General features: G+C 52.6%; 5 protein-coding genes across 5 annotated transcripts; all 5 read left to right on the top strand.

Moving 5' to 3' along the window:
* Positions 1-268: 268 nt before the first annotated feature.
* Positions 269-1,075, top strand: BO66DRAFT_225372 (uncharacterized protein). The gene has a single exon (XM_025642714.1). It carries the CDS (start codon positions 416-418, stop codon positions 1,016-1,018), a length of 603 nt encoding a protein of 200 aa, XP_025507360.1. The 5' UTR covers positions 269-415; the 3' UTR covers positions 1,019-1,075.
* A 933-nt stretch (positions 1,076-2,008) lies between these two features.
* BO66DRAFT_389132 (GPI anchored serine-rich protein) lies at positions 2,009-3,461 on the top strand. The gene is made up of 2 exons (XM_025646727.1): positions 2,009-2,905; positions 2,990-3,461. Exons 1-2 carry the CDS (start codon positions 2,269-2,271, stop codon positions 3,097-3,099), a joined length of 747 nt encoding a protein of 248 aa, XP_025507359.1. The 5' UTR covers positions 2,009-2,268; the 3' UTR covers positions 3,100-3,461.
* A 1,880-nt stretch (positions 3,462-5,341) lies between these two features.
* BO66DRAFT_225284 (uncharacterized protein) lies at positions 5,342-6,668 on the top strand. The gene has a single exon (XM_025642711.1). It carries the CDS (start codon positions 5,551-5,553, stop codon positions 6,322-6,324), a length of 774 nt encoding a protein of 257 aa, XP_025507358.1. The 5' UTR covers positions 5,342-5,550; the 3' UTR covers positions 6,325-6,668.
* Positions 6,669-10,911, top strand: BO66DRAFT_225294 (uncharacterized protein). Its single transcript, XM_025642713.1, has 8 exons — positions 6,669-7,135; positions 7,199-7,405; positions 7,484-9,612; positions 9,675-9,750; positions 9,796-9,929; positions 9,995-10,011; positions 10,067-10,108; positions 10,160-10,911. The coding sequence occupies exons 1-8, from the start codon at positions 7,012-7,014 to the stop codon at positions 10,491-10,493; spliced, it is 3,063 nt and encodes a 1,020-aa protein (XP_025507357.1). The 5' UTR covers positions 6,669-7,011; the 3' UTR covers positions 10,494-10,911.
* Positions 10,912-12,562: 1,651 nt separating this feature from the next.
* BO66DRAFT_315302 (DnaJ and TPR domain protein) lies at positions 12,563-14,301 on the top strand (the record flags this gene model as incomplete). The annotated part of the gene is made up of 3 exons (XM_025643468.1): positions 12,563-12,761; positions 12,824-13,985; positions 14,040-14,301. 3 exons carry the CDS (start codon positions 12,563-12,565, stop codon positions 14,299-14,301), a joined length of 1,623 nt encoding a protein of 540 aa, XP_025507356.1.
* Between the last annotated feature and the right edge of the window lie 949 nt (positions 14,302-15,250).

The following is a 15,250-nucleotide window of genomic DNA, read 5'->3' as shown; positions in this document are numbered from 1 at the left end:
TCACTCGGTTCAAGTGAGGTTCCATCTGCAACCCCCATCTCCGAAACTCTTCCCTTCCCCCAATCAAAACCAAGTCCTTCTCGATTGCGCCATCACCTCTTCTGCATGCATTTGCTGTAGGCACGGCGTCTTTCCAACGCGTCACTGCATTGTTCTTCTCCTGCTTCTGCCGCGTTCCACAAACCACGCCGATCGCGACACGCACAACATCTGCTCATCGCTTCGAGGGCAAAAGTCAGAAAGGACAGCCAACAAGGTGGTAGTCTGTCCCCCTCAACTCTCGAGGTCAAGGGGCTAGCCGAATCTCGATTAGTGACTAGTAGGTTTAGATTAAGCAATCAATGAGGACGACCGTGGCGCCGAGCGAGACTCTGGACTCGTCCAATACGATGGGGCCAGTGGTCATCACGGTGAAATGAGATTTCTACTGCGGAGATGCCTTCAGGGACTGGGCGAGGAGACGGCGGGAAAAGCACATGGAGAGAGTGCTGCTCATCGGTTGTTGTTGTTGTTAGGCTACGTCAGAAGTTGCACGCAAATACATGCGCGGGGGGAATCAATCGGTCGAAGTGCAACAAGCTCAAAAGAAGATCCTAAACAAGCAAGGGTTTCACGAGGAATCGGGACGGAGGCTTTAACCCTCGCCCAGCCCGTTGCCCTCGAGCACCAGGCGCTATGGTCAAGACCAGCGGCATTAGTATTGGGATTTTTTGATCGACTCCAGTCGGCAAAAGTCAGTCGGGTTGCTAACCGCATACTTCTCAGAATGGGGTTACAACCTCCTTGGTGGAAGAATCACTTCCGAGCAAAAATAGGACACACTATCCATTCTTTAGTTTTTGGCTCATTGGACTTGACTCGGTTCACTACTAGGCTACTCAGGCTATTGAGTATTGGCATTGACTACCAACGACTACCAACAAGCCTTTTGCCGAAGCAAGACAACAACAATAACCACCTGAACAACAAGCACAATGGAAGAAGGCCAAACTTCACAGCAGCGAGACAGGGGCAATGAGCCGACCCACTGTGCTGGCCACTGGGATTCCGTGAAGGGGAGCACAGCGGGGAAGCGAGCCACAGCGGGATGTCAGCCAAGACGGTGAATGGTCGGTGGCGTCAGGGACAACTTCAGCAATTGTTGTGTGACCCACAGAAGCGCGCGCTGATTGGCCTAAAGAGGAAAGGTGAAACACGGACTACTAAGCGGGCCTCCAAACGTTTCCTGTGGCTCAGTAGACTAGAGCAGACTAGACCACTCCGTAATTGAGTTGCTGCCCCTGACTCTTATATTGCTGGGTGCGGTGCGGTGTGACAGCCCAAACTTCTGGGTGTCTCGCCAGTTTCAGCACATAAGTTACGCATTACGCATTTTCTGTTCCTCGCTTGTGTAGTTACTCTGCATGAATCATGAAACTATCACAGAGCTTGGTCCGGTCGTTCACGAAATACTCATACTGCCAAAGGGTACCTACATACATGATATGCAGGTACGAGTAAAAGGAAACCTATAGCTGGGAGTGCTATACTTCGACCCCGACCCGAGTACGGAGTAGTAGGGACTACTAGGGACACTAAAGAACCCCTAAGCGCAGAAGATCCAACCAAAAAGGGAAGTCGACAAGGTCGAAAGAAGCAATTGAACAACCGATCATCCATCAGAAGTTCAGAACCAGTTCAGAACCGCCCGCGCTTGGACCGAACCTGGGCAGTGGGCAGTGGGCACAGGGACCAACCGTGAGACTATCCCACGAGGACCATAGTGAAAAAATAACCCCCCCCCCAAAAAAAAAACAAAAAACAGATGAGAGTGGACCCATTTTTGACCCCTAAACTGCCTATGAGGTTTCGAGTATCAAACTACCAAACTAGACTATACTATCCTGGACTAAATCTACTCTCCTACACCGCGCCCCAAGAGCCAACATTAGACATCCAAGACTTAGACTAAGACGCAAGTTGGTTCTCTCCACTCGCCTGCAGCCCGCTTCTCCCCTTTTTGGCTCTGAAACGATCTCCAGGTTAATCTCCCGGATGATACAAAGGCTCTCATTTCCCCCCTCCTCCTGCTCCAGTCTTTTCTGATTCTTCTCTGTTTCTCTTTTCCTCAGATTCAACTGCTTGAAGCAATCAATCCTCTTGACTTCGGTCTGCCACTCTTTTAAACACAGCCCAACTGTCCACACTCTCTTTACCCACCAAACCCAATAACAGAATCAACCTTGACGGTTTAGATTTATCACCACACCCACAAACACAACATTCAAGATGCGTTTCTCCGTTGCCACCGTTGCCCTCTTCGCCAGCCTCGTTGCTGCCATCCCCCAGGATGTCGAGACCGTCTACCAGACCGAGGATGTGACCATCATCTCTTGCGCTCCCACCGTCACCAACTGCCCGGGACGTGTCCACTCGACCTCCACCCCCGAGGCTGTCGCTGCTACCACCACTGAGGGCGTCTCTCCCGTTGCTACCACCACCTCCGTTCCCGAGGTCCCTGCTTCCTCCGTCACTGAGCAGCCCACTTCCTCTGTCCCCGAGGGTGCCTCCGCCGCTGGTACCACCGCTGCTCCCCAGGCTCCCGCTGGCAGCTCCCCCGCCGGTGGCTCCCCTGCTGGTGGCTCTCCCGCTAGCGGCTCCGGCTCCGCTCCTTCGGCTCCCGCTGTTGTCCCCTCCGGCGCCTCTGCCGAGACTGCCGGTGGTGCTCCCCCCGCCGCTGCCAGCAGCTCCGTCACTGTCATCGCTGTGACCACCTGCGTTCCCACCGTCACCTACTCCACCGTCACTCTCGGTGCTGGTGCCACTGGCCTCCCTGGCAAGCCCGGCAGCGGCAAGCCCACCAAGTCCGCTGCTCTGATCCCCAGCGGTGCCGCCGCCATCGGCAGCGGCTACCCTAGCGGCAGCGCTACGTGAGTATTTCCCTTTTTTTTTTTTCCTTCTGCAGTGTATGCAGCATGTATGCAGACCAAACCAGACGCTAACCCGGTACACAGCCCCTCCCCCTCTGCTGCTCTCTACACCGGTGCTGCCAGCGCCATCAACGGCAACTCCTTTGCCTTCGCTGGTGCCGCTGCCGCCGCCGCTCTTTTCCTTGCTTAGATTCCCCCTTCTTGTCCATAGTAGCCCCGGGTCCTTCATGAGAGTCCGGCCGTCAACTACGGGCGGGGGAAACCCTATAACCTAGGGCGCGTGTGTATAAATGAAGAGACCCTGTTGGGGGTTTGTGCTATATTTAGTGTCGAGGTTTTGCTTTCTGGGAGAGAAATCCGATTCGTTGCTTGAAATATTTCTTTGACCTATCTAACTTTCTCTACATGCTTCCTGGAACGCCTTGGGGGGTTCAGTGAAGCCTTTTTTTGGTGGCTGGATACGATTAATGTAACCCATGAAATTGCTTTCACATACCCAATTCGAAGCAGTAATAGATTACTTTACCAATGCTACTTCTCTTTTCTTCTTGATCTTGGGTTCGATCTTTTTCAGATTGACTTGTCACTTGATGGACACATTACCTTCTGACCGCGAGATCTCAAAATTCAGAGTTTGCTGCAGATTGATTACTTGCGCAGAAAACCCCGCCCCGCCCGCCCCGCCCGCCCACGGTGGGTGACCTGCCACCGAGCGCTTCGTCCAGCCGTAGGTAGTCTAGTCTGCTGCTGGGGTCTTGACGTGTTCAATTGTGCCCACAAAATCCAGAGGCAAGGATAGGCTGATCGATGGGGCTGAATCTGGAGACGAGGGAGAGAGAGAGGGTGTGATTGTGCATGGGTGTTAGGTTGGGGGCCGCAGCATCGAGGGTTTCACAGGCAATCCTTCATCAATCGGGGACCGGGTCAGATCCGATCGCGGTGCGTTTCATTGGTGATTCTCATCCTGCAACACGGAGGTGACCAAGCAGACTTGAGGCTGAAGTATCTGAACACTGCCTCCCTGCCCCCTGCCCCCTGCAAGTGAGATGAGTGAGATGGGTGGCATGGTGGTGGTGGTCCATCGTTCGTTTCATATGCTATGTTGGAGTGGGTTATTAGTCAGTCCATGAAAAGCATGTGCTAAATTAAAGCGACTTTATCTGGTCAATTGTGTCACTGTCAGCCCTATCTTTTTAAGTTGGAGAGATTCTTGGAGGTGGTTTCTAGAAGCATCAGAGGAGGGTCTCTGTTATCTGGTCTCCAACTAGATGCGAGGGACTTGATGGTGGCTGTGTGTGTGCGTGTGTTGTTATTGCTGTAGTTATCGTTATTTATGATCAATCGATTTTCTCTTGCTGTTCCTAAGGCTTGCTGACTACGAACTCCGACTCCGGTCCTCCTCTTCCTCCCCCATTCGGGCTGGCTGGTCATGTCATGTGTTGGTCTCGGCCCGTCGCTTCTCATACTTCCTTCCCTTCCTCTCTCTCATTGTCGGTCTGACAACAACAACAACAACAACAATCTCGCGTTGTACCTCGTACTGTTGTTCCCACCACCAACACAGACACGCGGAAAAGGAGCCTCTTATTTATCATCCTTCTGTGGGGTGGAGATCCATCTGGAGTCCAATGACCCAAATAGATTGACCTTTTCCGCCGTAATGCAGAAGCGGACACAAGCTCGGATAACAAAGGAAGTGGCAGTGTTCCGAACCATTGACTTGCCACCAACACACCAACGCCTGCGGCCATCACGCAGCCTCCGCTTCCTCAATCCCTTTGAGAGCTCTCAACTCTGAAACATGAGCTCCTGACCATGGCGTCTGCAGTCCATGGATGTCGCTCCATGCAGGAAAGCATGCTTTTTCTCGGCGTCCCCGCGTTCTGCTTCGTTCTGCTTTGGGCATAGTGGTTGCACATCACACAACATAGGGTGCACCACCCCCCCCAAAATCCTGCTGCGGTACGCCCTCTGCCCCTCCTCTAAGTGATGGGTCAAATCTTATGCGACTTGGATCGGAGGTTACAGGGCAAACAGGAAGATCCTTCTATAGCGGGGGCAGAAGGCTCCCGACGGATCGGATTCCTGGCTGGTTTCCATACCAAGGCGAAGACCAGCCGGGCAACCCGAGTCTCCTCCACCAACAGATTGAGATCGTTCAATCCTTCCCGACCTGTTCATGAGCTGTCTGCTCCACCGCTCCCCCCCATTGCGCCCAGATAGCTTGGATCTGGTGAGCCCACAATGAGGCGCAAGTAAGGCTTTCCGTGCGGATTGGCCCTGTTGGTTGTCTTGTCCCATCTGACTTCTTTGTTGCTGTGACGGTCAAAGAAAGCCGTCATGACCGTGCACATCGGAGAGTTCAGCAAGACGCTCGGCGTCGTGATGCTGGTGACTCCGCCTCGACTTCATGTCTATTAAACAACAGCGTGGCCGCTGTCGGGACTTTTGTTGTCCAATTTCTCGCATGATTTTTCCCTCCCGCAGCTCTCATATCCCCCTCCACTTTACTGCCTCCTGATATCGACTCGTACCACCCGAAGTGTACATGGTTGTTTCTCGCTACCAGACTGTCTCGGCTGCTTGTGCTTTACCTTAACTCATTGCTCTGAGCCCTACCCCACCGTCGCTACTTGGCCAAATGGATCTCTCGTCGCTAGAAGGCCCTCCCATCGCGGATTCCCGCTTTACTGTCTCATCGGAGAGCCCAAAGGAATACATGACTGTTCCACGTATTCGCCTTGATACTGGCTTGGCTAGCACACTACCTCAGCGTCCTGCCTCTGCATGCGACTCTCCTAGGCCTAAGGCAGATTATTATCCATATTCACCCCAAGGGCGACAGGACCCTAGCATCTGCCGCCGCTGTCATTTCAGAATACACTCAACTGGGGACCTGAGCACACCTAGCCCTCGCGAAGCAAGCCCATCGACATCCTCCTACCCGGCTCTCAACCTGCCCCCTCCTCCGCCTTCGTCATCGTTTGCTTATTCTCCCTGGGCGTCGCGAAGTAGGAGCATGACAGACCTCACTCTTCAGCCCACTCGCACCACTGGCCCAGTGTGCCGCGAGACATCCACTCAACAGGCAAGCCAGCTCATCTGGCTTGAGTCGGAAGAACTATGGGTCCTCAAGCCTCCGTCGCCCTTGTCATCGGCACCATATCTCTCCCCGCTGGCTCCTCGCCCGATACACAGTGCTACTGGTAGAGGTGGGCATCCATCCTCTCCATCAGTGTTCGATGACTACGCCTCCGACTCGGAATACTCCGACCAGCCTCCACCATATGAACATCACATCTACGATCGACCTTTTGTTCCGCTTCCCGATCGAGCAAGGGAAGATGGCAGTAGCCGGAGGTCACGCTGGTCAGCTGTGGCTCGCAGGAGAGCAAATCGGGCTCTCTCGGGCTGAGAAAGACCCCTGACTTTTACTTTGTCTCGTCTTGTGTTGGAATGATGAGTGGACAACACTTTGGAGAGTCAAGCTGTGGTTCTTTTGGTTTCTCCCTCTGTACCTTGATTGCTTTTCTGCTCATTTTGGCCCTATTTGCTGCATCAGAGAGCGATGATACCCATAAATTTGGCTTAGTCTTGGTTTGCTTCAACTACTTATAAATACCTTTGATTAGTCGTGCTGATTACTATTTCTTGATTGTAATATCTCTTACTTGCACTTCATATGCCCTTTGCTTCTTGGTGACATACACTTACTCACTGTGTCCCACTAACACAAGTGTTTGTACAGATCTTGGTAGAACACATGTCTTTTCACTTACAGCATAACACGATTATCAGTGAATGATGGATCCGGCATGAGCAGCCATAACACAGAGACAAAATATGCCCATACTTGTCCTATACCCTGGCTTCCTCTCTCTTTCACTTTCAGTCTCTTTCATCTCTCTATCTCCTTACTCGCCCATCTCTTCTTCCCTCGTATCCGCCTTCCCCTTCCCTGTTACGACCGCTCGATAACACACTTCCTTTCGTGTGGTTTTGTTCATTGCGCATTTTCAGCCCTGCTACTCGCTTCAACAAGTCTACTGGTTCTTGAGGTGCTATTCGGAACTTTGGCCCTCAGTGCCCCGTGCAAGGGACCATGGATCTGGCCGCCATATTGTCTGAGCCGATTGATGTGGCCTTGGTCCATGATTTGGCCAAGATACATTATGTAGCCGAGCAATCGGTTCGAAACGTCCATAGCGGTGCAGGGCACGAGAAAGGTAAGCTTCCTTTATCCTCTCCGGTGAGGTGATCCAACGAGGAAACTGAAGGGTACCTTGCAGCATCCCCGCCTCTTGATCTTCCCGGGAAATGGGAAGCCGAACAGCATGAAGTTCAAGCGGTGTATTCAGAACGAGCTCTTGGACTAGTCTCGTCGAGTCAATACAAGGGAGCACAGGTAAACGATTACGAATTCGCCCAGATACTTTATGCCAAGCTTTATGCGCAACTGGATTCCGACCAAGCGGCGGCAGCTTTTCCAATCCAGCGTCAGTACTTCCGCTCACTAGAGTTTTGTCTCAAAATGCTTCACCAACTGTGATAGCCCTGCTGACCTGCGTCTGAAGTTTCCACATTCAAATCAGCAGTGAAAGTGCTGCTGAGCCCCGATGCTAAACCTGGATTGTGCCCAGTCCAAGCTGAGGAGAAAGGAACGGCTGCTGCCCTTAACAGTCCACCGGTAGTGGACGCCTCGATGGTCGATGCGACCGACGCAGTAACATCGGAGGAGGAAGTGTACAGCATCGGTAACACAGCAGATCAAAAGATCGAGGCGCTTGAATCTGCTGTCACCAAAGGTGTCAAGGTGCTGACCGACATGAGAGAACTCTTCAGCGAGTCCGATGATTGGGTGACTGAAACCGACTGGCGGGCCGAGATAGAAAAGACTCTTTCCAAGGCTTGTAAGGAGAAGGTTGTGATTGGAATTGTCGGAAGTACTGGTGCCGGGAAATCGTCGCTGATTAACGCGCTCATTGATGAGAAGGGTGTTTTGACTACCGACTGTATGCGTGCATCCACAGCCGTCCCGATCGAAGTCTCCTACAATGATGGAGAATTCCGCTACAAAGCGGAAGTCCAGTTTATCAATCACAGGGACTGGGAGCGTGAACTTAACATCCTCTTTGCAGAGCTTCGTGACCATGCTGAGGAACTGGCTCGTGGCGAGGCGCCGAAAGATCCCGAGGCAGCAATCGCATTGGACAAAATCATGGCTGTATACCCGGCCCTCAAGCGGCAGACACTTCTAGAGACTTCGCCGGGTAAGCTTATGGATGACAAGAGAGTCTCGGATTTACTGGGCCGAACCATTCGGATCGAAGAGAATCACTCGAAAAGTTTCTCCGAAGGCCTCAAGGCATACATTGACAGCAAGGGCAAGAAAAGGGGCAGGCCCAAGTCTACAGCTCAAAAGGCACCTGCTTCGCAGCAGAAAGGCTCGTCGGACGATCGGGGACTCGCCGACCAAGGTATTGGGCTCTGGCCTCTCGTTCGTGTTGTTCGGGTCTTTGTCAAAGCCGAAGCTTTGTCGACGGGAGCTGTGCTAGTTGATCTTCCAGGGGTCTTTGATTCAAATGCAGCGCGTGTTGCGGTGGCTGATGAGTACATGAAGCGTTGCTCCGCACACTGGATTGTGGCACCCATCAATCGAGCGGTCGATGACAAAGTTGCTCATGATCTGTTGGGCAAGAACTTCAAGACGCAGATGCACATGGACGGTGCATTCAATGACATAACGTTCATCTGCACCAAGACCGATGACATCGTTCCGGCTGAAGTCGCGCGATCTTTGGAAATTGATCTACCGTCTATTGACGATGACATGGGGGCATATCTGGAGCGGCTTGAGGGCTTGGAAACGGAACTCCAAGTGCACAGAGAATCCCAGGAACAGATATCTTCAAAGCTTGATGCCGTTCAGGACGAGATCGATGAACTAGAAGAAAAGGAAGGCGATCTCGATGCAGTCGTGCTTACTCCGAAGAAACGCAAGAGGATTAGTATGGGCGAGGAGTCGCCCGGGGAATTGATTTCGACTATGACCCTCTCTGAAGATGTGGAAGACGCAGACGAGGACGATGATCGTCAAAAACTTCAGCGCAAGCTGCGTGAACTGAGAGCTCAGCGAAAAAATCTCGACAATCAGCGACGCCAAATCCAGCAGCAAATCGTGGACGAGAAGAGTGAAATCCAGCGGCTGCGTGTTGAAAAACAAAACATCGAATTCAAGGATCTCCAGTTCTGCATCGAGGCTCGAAATAACTTTTCGAAGCATGAAATCAAACGCGACTTCGCTCAAACCATTGCAAATTTAGATCTAGAAGATGAAAAAGCTGATGACGCTATGCCTCTTACTCCTCGTCGTGACTATGGTGAACTAGAGCGAAACCTTGCTGTGTTCTGCGTGTCTCCTAGAGCCTATCAAGGGCTGCGCGGCCGTCCTGAGCCTGACATCCGGGTTGGTGGGTTTTCGCATCTGGAAAAAACCGAGATTCCTGCTTTGCAGCGGTATTGTATCTCGCTAACCAGCAAAGCCCGCGAGCGTGCTGCTCGACGGTTCTTGGTGGCGCTGAACTCACTTCTCCAATCCATGACGCTCTGGTCCTCCATTATCACGCAAGTGGCAGATATTTCCGACCAGACCAAGCTGGAGATCGAGGCAGGATTCCATAGGGCATTGGAGAAACTAGCCGAGGTAGGTCTGAAGATTGGCTCAGCCCACAGCCCAGGGCAGCTGATACTGACTACTGACTCTAGGCCACAAATAAGTCTCGGGATCTTTGTATTTCTGATAGTCGGAGAATTATCAAGAGTAAGATCACAAAATTGCTGGGTAAGTTTTCAATTCCACTAGGAGGATGTCCAACTAACAAGCTAGGCCATGCAAGCCGCTTCGGTAACGAAAAATTTCCTGAAAAGGTTGCAAGCTGGAATGCCTCCTGCCATGAAGGAGGTCTGCGTTTCAATACGTATCAGGCGAATTGTCGTCGTCAGGGTGTTTTTCGAGAATTGGTGGGTTTCCTGCCTCTTGTTCTCTTGTGCTGCGCGGCGAACAGACAAGACTGACGGACATTTAGAACATGAATAATGAGATGTAATATGCGGTCAAATACTCCGATCTTGTGCGATGGAACTGACTTCGCCTCTAGAGCACTTCCGATGATAAACAAAATCAAGCCCGGATGGCGCAAGTAGGTCGACTGTGCACCGATCCCTATGGAATGTTATCTGACTTGCCATAGGGCATTTCTGGAATTGGTGCCCGATGCCTATCAGCAACTAGGTGAAGAATCAAGAGAGGCTTTCGGCTGCTTCCATTTTGAGGCCATCCAGTCGGTCAAATGGGAGCTGCCCCAGGCGATAAGTAAGCAACTTCAGGATCGACTCGTCGCTCTTCACGAGTCGGTGAGAGAACAAGTGCAGCATCTCCATGATTGGACAAGGCAAGAGCAACGGAAGGCGAGCAGCCAATTCAGCGAGAGCATTGCAACGGGACTGGAAGAGACCTACGATGCGTGCGCTCAGCTTAAGGGTAGGTACTGTATCTCCTGCGGCTGCCAAAGGCGCGGTAACTGAAACAGTTTGACTAGGAATCGGCACCTTGCAAGCGGTCCGAGTAATGATGTCCGAGTATGCCGAGAAACACGGCTCTCAAGTGTTCCGCAAAGCTGCAGTTGAGGTGCAGCAGTCACTTGAAGCATGGCTATGCGAATTGAAGAAGAAGATCGAGCAGATGATCGAGGGACAATTGCAGGAGGTTGGCCGAGACTACCATCAAGCGCTTATAGCACCATACCTGCGACATTATTCTGCCGAACAGGCGCGCTGCAAAGGCCAGGCTCGCCGTCTCATCCGTGATGTCCAGGCCGATCTACAGTTGGGAGTTTTGCTAGGAGGAGGTGGTCTGCCTCAATCTGGCGAGGCGCCAGGTGTAGACAAGCAGAAGGCGGCGGCTACTACTACTGAATCTGCTGCTAAATCTTAGCTTGCGACTGATGTGCAACGGGCCCAAAGCGATCATTGAACTTTGGTTGGAGCGCACGGGCCTGGGTTGGGCTGGAGCATGGCAATTTCATGGGGAGGGGAGGAAGCTTAAGCATTTTGCGAAGGGAAGAAAACGAGATGAGACAGGATGAGCATGAGAGAGAGAAGGGGGCAGAGTGGGTGAGGAGGTACGCAATGTACAATACAGTACTTTTGCTTGTTAGCGCACCATGTCTATCGGCCAGACTGTCCAGTTCAGTGATAGTGACCAGCAGCACCCCAGATAGATAGAAAGGGTAGAACCAAATGGAAGCGCTTTGATTGATTGCTTGCTTGCTCGCTCGGTAGCTTGGTACTCCGTAGTTTGGTAGCTAGCTTGAAAGACAGGAACTAGCCTAAGAGAATTGTTTGATTGAAAGAGGGGAGCATGACGAGGCGAGCAGAGGGAGAGGCTAAGAGGAGGGCGAATATTGGCCAGGAAACGTCCAGCCTCCGGAATTATGGCGGGTGGGCGGACTCCATAAAGAGTTGGGGCCTGACAGCCGGTGACAGCGGGTGGGTTTATTATTTTGAGGGAGATTCGGACTTGACCTTGGAATCTTCTGCTTTATTGCTTTGCTTGTTGTTGTTGTTCTGCTCTGCTCTGCTCTGAGAGCTGTTCTGTTCTGCAGTGTTGATTCTAGGTTGTGCTTATCCTTTCTGTTCCCCTCTTTGTTTGGGGAGTGAGTCAGCAGGATCCAGATAAGACAGAACAGAAAGTACTTCGGTACAGTACACGGTGCAGTCCACTGGACACTGTACTGAGTGAGTGATCTGGTGCAGTGGTTGGGTGTTAGACTTGTTGTTGCTGGTGCTATCATCTTCATCATCTTCATCAGCATCCTCATCATCGTCCTCCCCATCCTCATCATCATCCTCCCCATCCTCATCATCCCCATCTGCTCTTCTTCTCTTCTTCTTCCACCGCCTTCGTTCTACTTCGACACCTCCGCTGTGCTCCACCAATCAGCGGGACATCCACCATGGGTCTCCCGCATCTTTTCTTCTCTCGTCACAAATCATCCTCACATTCCAAATCCAAGTCTACCAAATCTTCCTCTTCCTCTCCCTCTTCTTCCTCTCCCTCTTCTTCCTCTTCCCCTTCCCCTTCCCCCTTGTCCACTTCTTCCACTTCCTCCTCCCCGTCTTCCTCTGCGGCGACTTCCACCCGATCCACTCCACTCTCGTCTCCCGCCTCCTCTCCTCCTCCCCCTCCGCCGGTGGCGACCAAATCTTTTCCTACTCCTCCTCCTTCCTCAATTCCTCCCTCCACTCGACCTCCCCCTCCTCTTCGGGCAAAGACTGTTCACTCTTCTTCTTCTTCCTCTCGACACTCTCACTCTTCCTCCGCCGCTTCTCGTCCCGTCTCGTCGACACGTGCTCCGCAGTCGTCATCGGTTCCAGCCTCGACTCAGCACCCTTCCATTCCGCGCAAACCCACCACTGCTCGGCCGACTCACCACAGTCGCTCCTCCTCCACCCCCTCCAAGTCAGCCTCCGTTCGGACTAAGTCAGTCTCCGGTCCTCGTGCGTCGCTGTCCGCCGTCCGGAATCGATACACCCACGACCCCGACTTCCACCCACTTAATCTTCATCCCGACGAACTCCGTCAACTCTCCGCAATGGCTGCTGCTCGCGAAGAATCCCGCACCCCAATGGATGTCGACACCAATGGCGTCAATGGCAAGACGGAACGGAGCCCTACGCCCCCTCCCCACCGTTCGAACGGCAACACTGCCGAGGCCGACAACTTCAAGCTGGCCGGTAACAAATTCTTCAAGGATGGCAACTACACACGCGCTATTGAGGAGTTCAACAAGGGTAGGTTCTTTCGTCTCCAGACTCGTGCACTCATGGCAAGATCTAATCGTCACATCCGACAGCCCTCGAGATCAGCCCCGACTCGTCCGTCTACCTGTCCAACCGCGCGGCCGCCTACATGGCCGCGAACCAGTACCTAGCCGCTCTGGAGGACTGTGAGCGCGCCCGCGAACTCGACCCCACCAACACCAAGCTCATGTACCGCCACGCCCGCATTCTGGTCAGTCTAGGTCGTCCGACCGAGGCTCTCGATGTGCTCTCCCGCGTCGAGCCCCCCGCTTCCGCTACCGACAAGGCTCCCGCCGAGAAGATGCTCCGGTTTGTCAAGCAAGCCGAGGAGGCTTTGGCTGAAGACCGTGGTGTGTCGATGGTGCTGTTCTGCCTGGACCAGGCGCGTCAGATGCTGGGTCAGGGTGTCAAGGAGCCTCGCAAGTGGACGCTGATGACGGCCGAGGCGCACTTGCGCATGGGTAACGACAACTCCTTCGGCAAGGCCCAGGATATCGCCATTGGCATGCTGCGCGAGAACAGCCAGGATCCCGATGCGATGCTGATCCGCGCCCGCGCGTTCTATGGCATGGGTGACACTGATCAGGCGTTGAAGCTGCTCAAGATGTGCCTGGGTCTGGATCCCGACATGAAGGCGGCCATCAAGATGCTGCGCACCGTGCAGAAGTTGACGCGCACCAAGGAGGAGGGTAACACTGCTTTCAAGGCCAAGGACTATCGCAAGGCCATCGAGTTGTGGACCGAGGCCGTCCAGGTCGACCCCAAGAACAAGGACCAGAACGCCAAGATTCTGCAGAACCGCGCCCAGGCCTATATCAACTTGAAGGAATACGACAATGCGGTCAATGACTGCACGGAGGCTCTGAAATTGGACCCCAGCTATCTCAAGGCACAGAAGATTCGTGCTAAGGCTCATGGCGGTGCGGGTAACTGGGAGGAAGCCGTGCGCGACTACAAGGCTGTTGCTGAGACGAACCCAATGGAGAAGGGCATCCAGGAGGAGATCCGCCGGGCTGAGTTCGAGCTGAAGAAGGCACAGCGCAAGGACTACTACAAGATCCTTGGGGTTTCCAAGGATGCCTCCGAGCAGGAGATCAAGAAGGCTTACCGCAAGATGGCCATTCAATACCACCCCGACAAGAACCGTGATGATCCTACTGGTGAGGAGAAGTTCAAGGAGATTGGTGAGGCTTATGAAACTCTGATTGATCCTCAGTATGTGCTCCCTTGGGTTCCTGTTGATAACATAGCATACTAACGAGCGACCAGGAAGCGCGCCTCTTACGACAACGGTGACGACCTCGTTGACCCGGCTGACATGTTTGGCCGCGGCGGCATGGGAGGTATGCACGGCTTCGGAGGTATGGGCGGCATGGGCGGCATGGGCGGTATGGGTGGTATGGGCGGTATGGGTGGCACCCATATCAACATCGACCCCAGCGTTCTCTTCAACATGATGAACGGCGGAGGTGGCTTTGCTCAAGCCGGTGGCCAGCGCGGCGGAGGTTTCCCTGGAGGATTCTCCTTCTAAGCGTGACCAATCCGCTTGGGTACACTAACCTTTCTTTTTTGCATGACGAAAATGGGCGCATTGCACAAAAAGTCCGTCTTCCGTGTCTGCCAAATTCACGATGCATCACAGATAAACCGGGATGGGTCCTTTCCTTTTCTCCTTGTCATTGGCATATTCGCTCATACCATACATACCCACTTTCTCGTCGTGCAATCGCCCCATCCGACTCCCTCCATCTTCGACAGCCTCTCCGTGTCTCCTTTCATACTCTCCAACCTCACGAAGTTTCTAATACCTTGGAAGTCCTTTCTGATCCCAGCATGCATGACCAACAGAACGATGTCGTTGAATGATGGGATGATTGACGGTTTTGAATCCGATAGACTTTTGTTTTTTCTTCTAATCTTCTTCCCTCCCTCTCACCCACTTTTCCCTGTTCATGATGCATGGCAAGGGCAAAGCAAGAGGAAAGAAAGTGTGTCTTATTTTTTTTTTTTTTTGATTTCTGGTTTCGTGGGCTCCGCTAGTGAGAAAGAATCCTTTCCGGCTTCGCTACTAGATGATAACGACAGATGAGAACGAGGGCTCCGTGCTTGATTTTGTTAGCCAGGTTTTTTTTTCTCTGTACTGTTGTGATGGCAATAGGCGTTATATACCTGGGATGAGATGAGTGACTTTTTTAGTGTTTTGCCACACCCTTTATTTTATCTTATTCTTTGTTTATGCCAATAAGGTTCTCTCTTTTTTTTGTTTTCTAGATCCTGGATTCGGATGAGATCAATACTTTTTTACTCTCTATTCTTCTTCTGGAGGTTGGATATGTTGTAGATGGGTTGTAGATTGTGAGACTCGGTTGGCCATGGGATTTGTTTGGCCATGTAGGGTGGTTTCGATTGTTTGGCTACGCTGTGCAATTCTGTTTGGGGTTGGTTGGTTGGTTGGATTGGTTAGAGTTACAGTCTGACGG

Source organism: Aspergillus aculeatinus (genome assembly GCF_003184765.1).
Source record: "Aspergillus aculeatinus CBS 121060 unplaced genomic scaffold BO66scaffold_7, whole genome shotgun sequence".
Lineage (NCBI taxonomy): Eukaryota > Fungi > Ascomycota > Eurotiomycetes > Eurotiales > Aspergillaceae > Aspergillus > Aspergillus aculeatinus.
The sequence above is the reverse complement of the archived record's forward strand: the minus strand, read 5'-3'. Positions and strand labels throughout refer to the sequence as shown.

Excerpts from the sequence above, each read along its gene's own strand:
- BO66DRAFT_225372 (XM_025642714.1), top strand. The coding sequence starts at position 416 with ATGAGATTTCTACTGCGGAGATGCCTTCAGGGACTGGGCGAGGAGACG.
- BO66DRAFT_389132 (XM_025646727.1), top strand. The coding sequence starts at position 2,269 with ATGCGTTTCTCCGTTGCCACCGTTGCCCTCTTCGCCAGCCTCGTTGCT. Across the intron at positions 2,906-2,989 it reads CGGCTACCCTAGCGGCAGCG|ACAGCCCCTCCCCCTCTGCT; the intron begins CTACGTGAGTAT and ends CTAACCCGGTAC.
- BO66DRAFT_225284 (XM_025642711.1), top strand. The coding sequence starts at position 5,551 with ATGGATCTCTCGTCGCTAGAAGGCCCTCCCATCGCGGATTCCCGCTTT.
- BO66DRAFT_225294 (XM_025642713.1), top strand. The coding sequence starts at position 7,012 with ATGGATCTGGCCGCCATATTGTCTGAGCCGATTGATGTGGCCTTGGTC. Across the intron at positions 7,136-7,198 it reads CGGTGCAGGGCACGAGAAAG|CATCCCCGCCTCTTGATCTT; the intron begins GTAAGCTTCCTT and ends GGTACCTTGCAG. Across the intron at positions 9,613-9,674 it reads CATTGGAGAAACTAGCCGAG|GCCACAAATAAGTCTCGGGA; the intron begins GTAGGTCTGAAG and ends TACTGACTCTAG.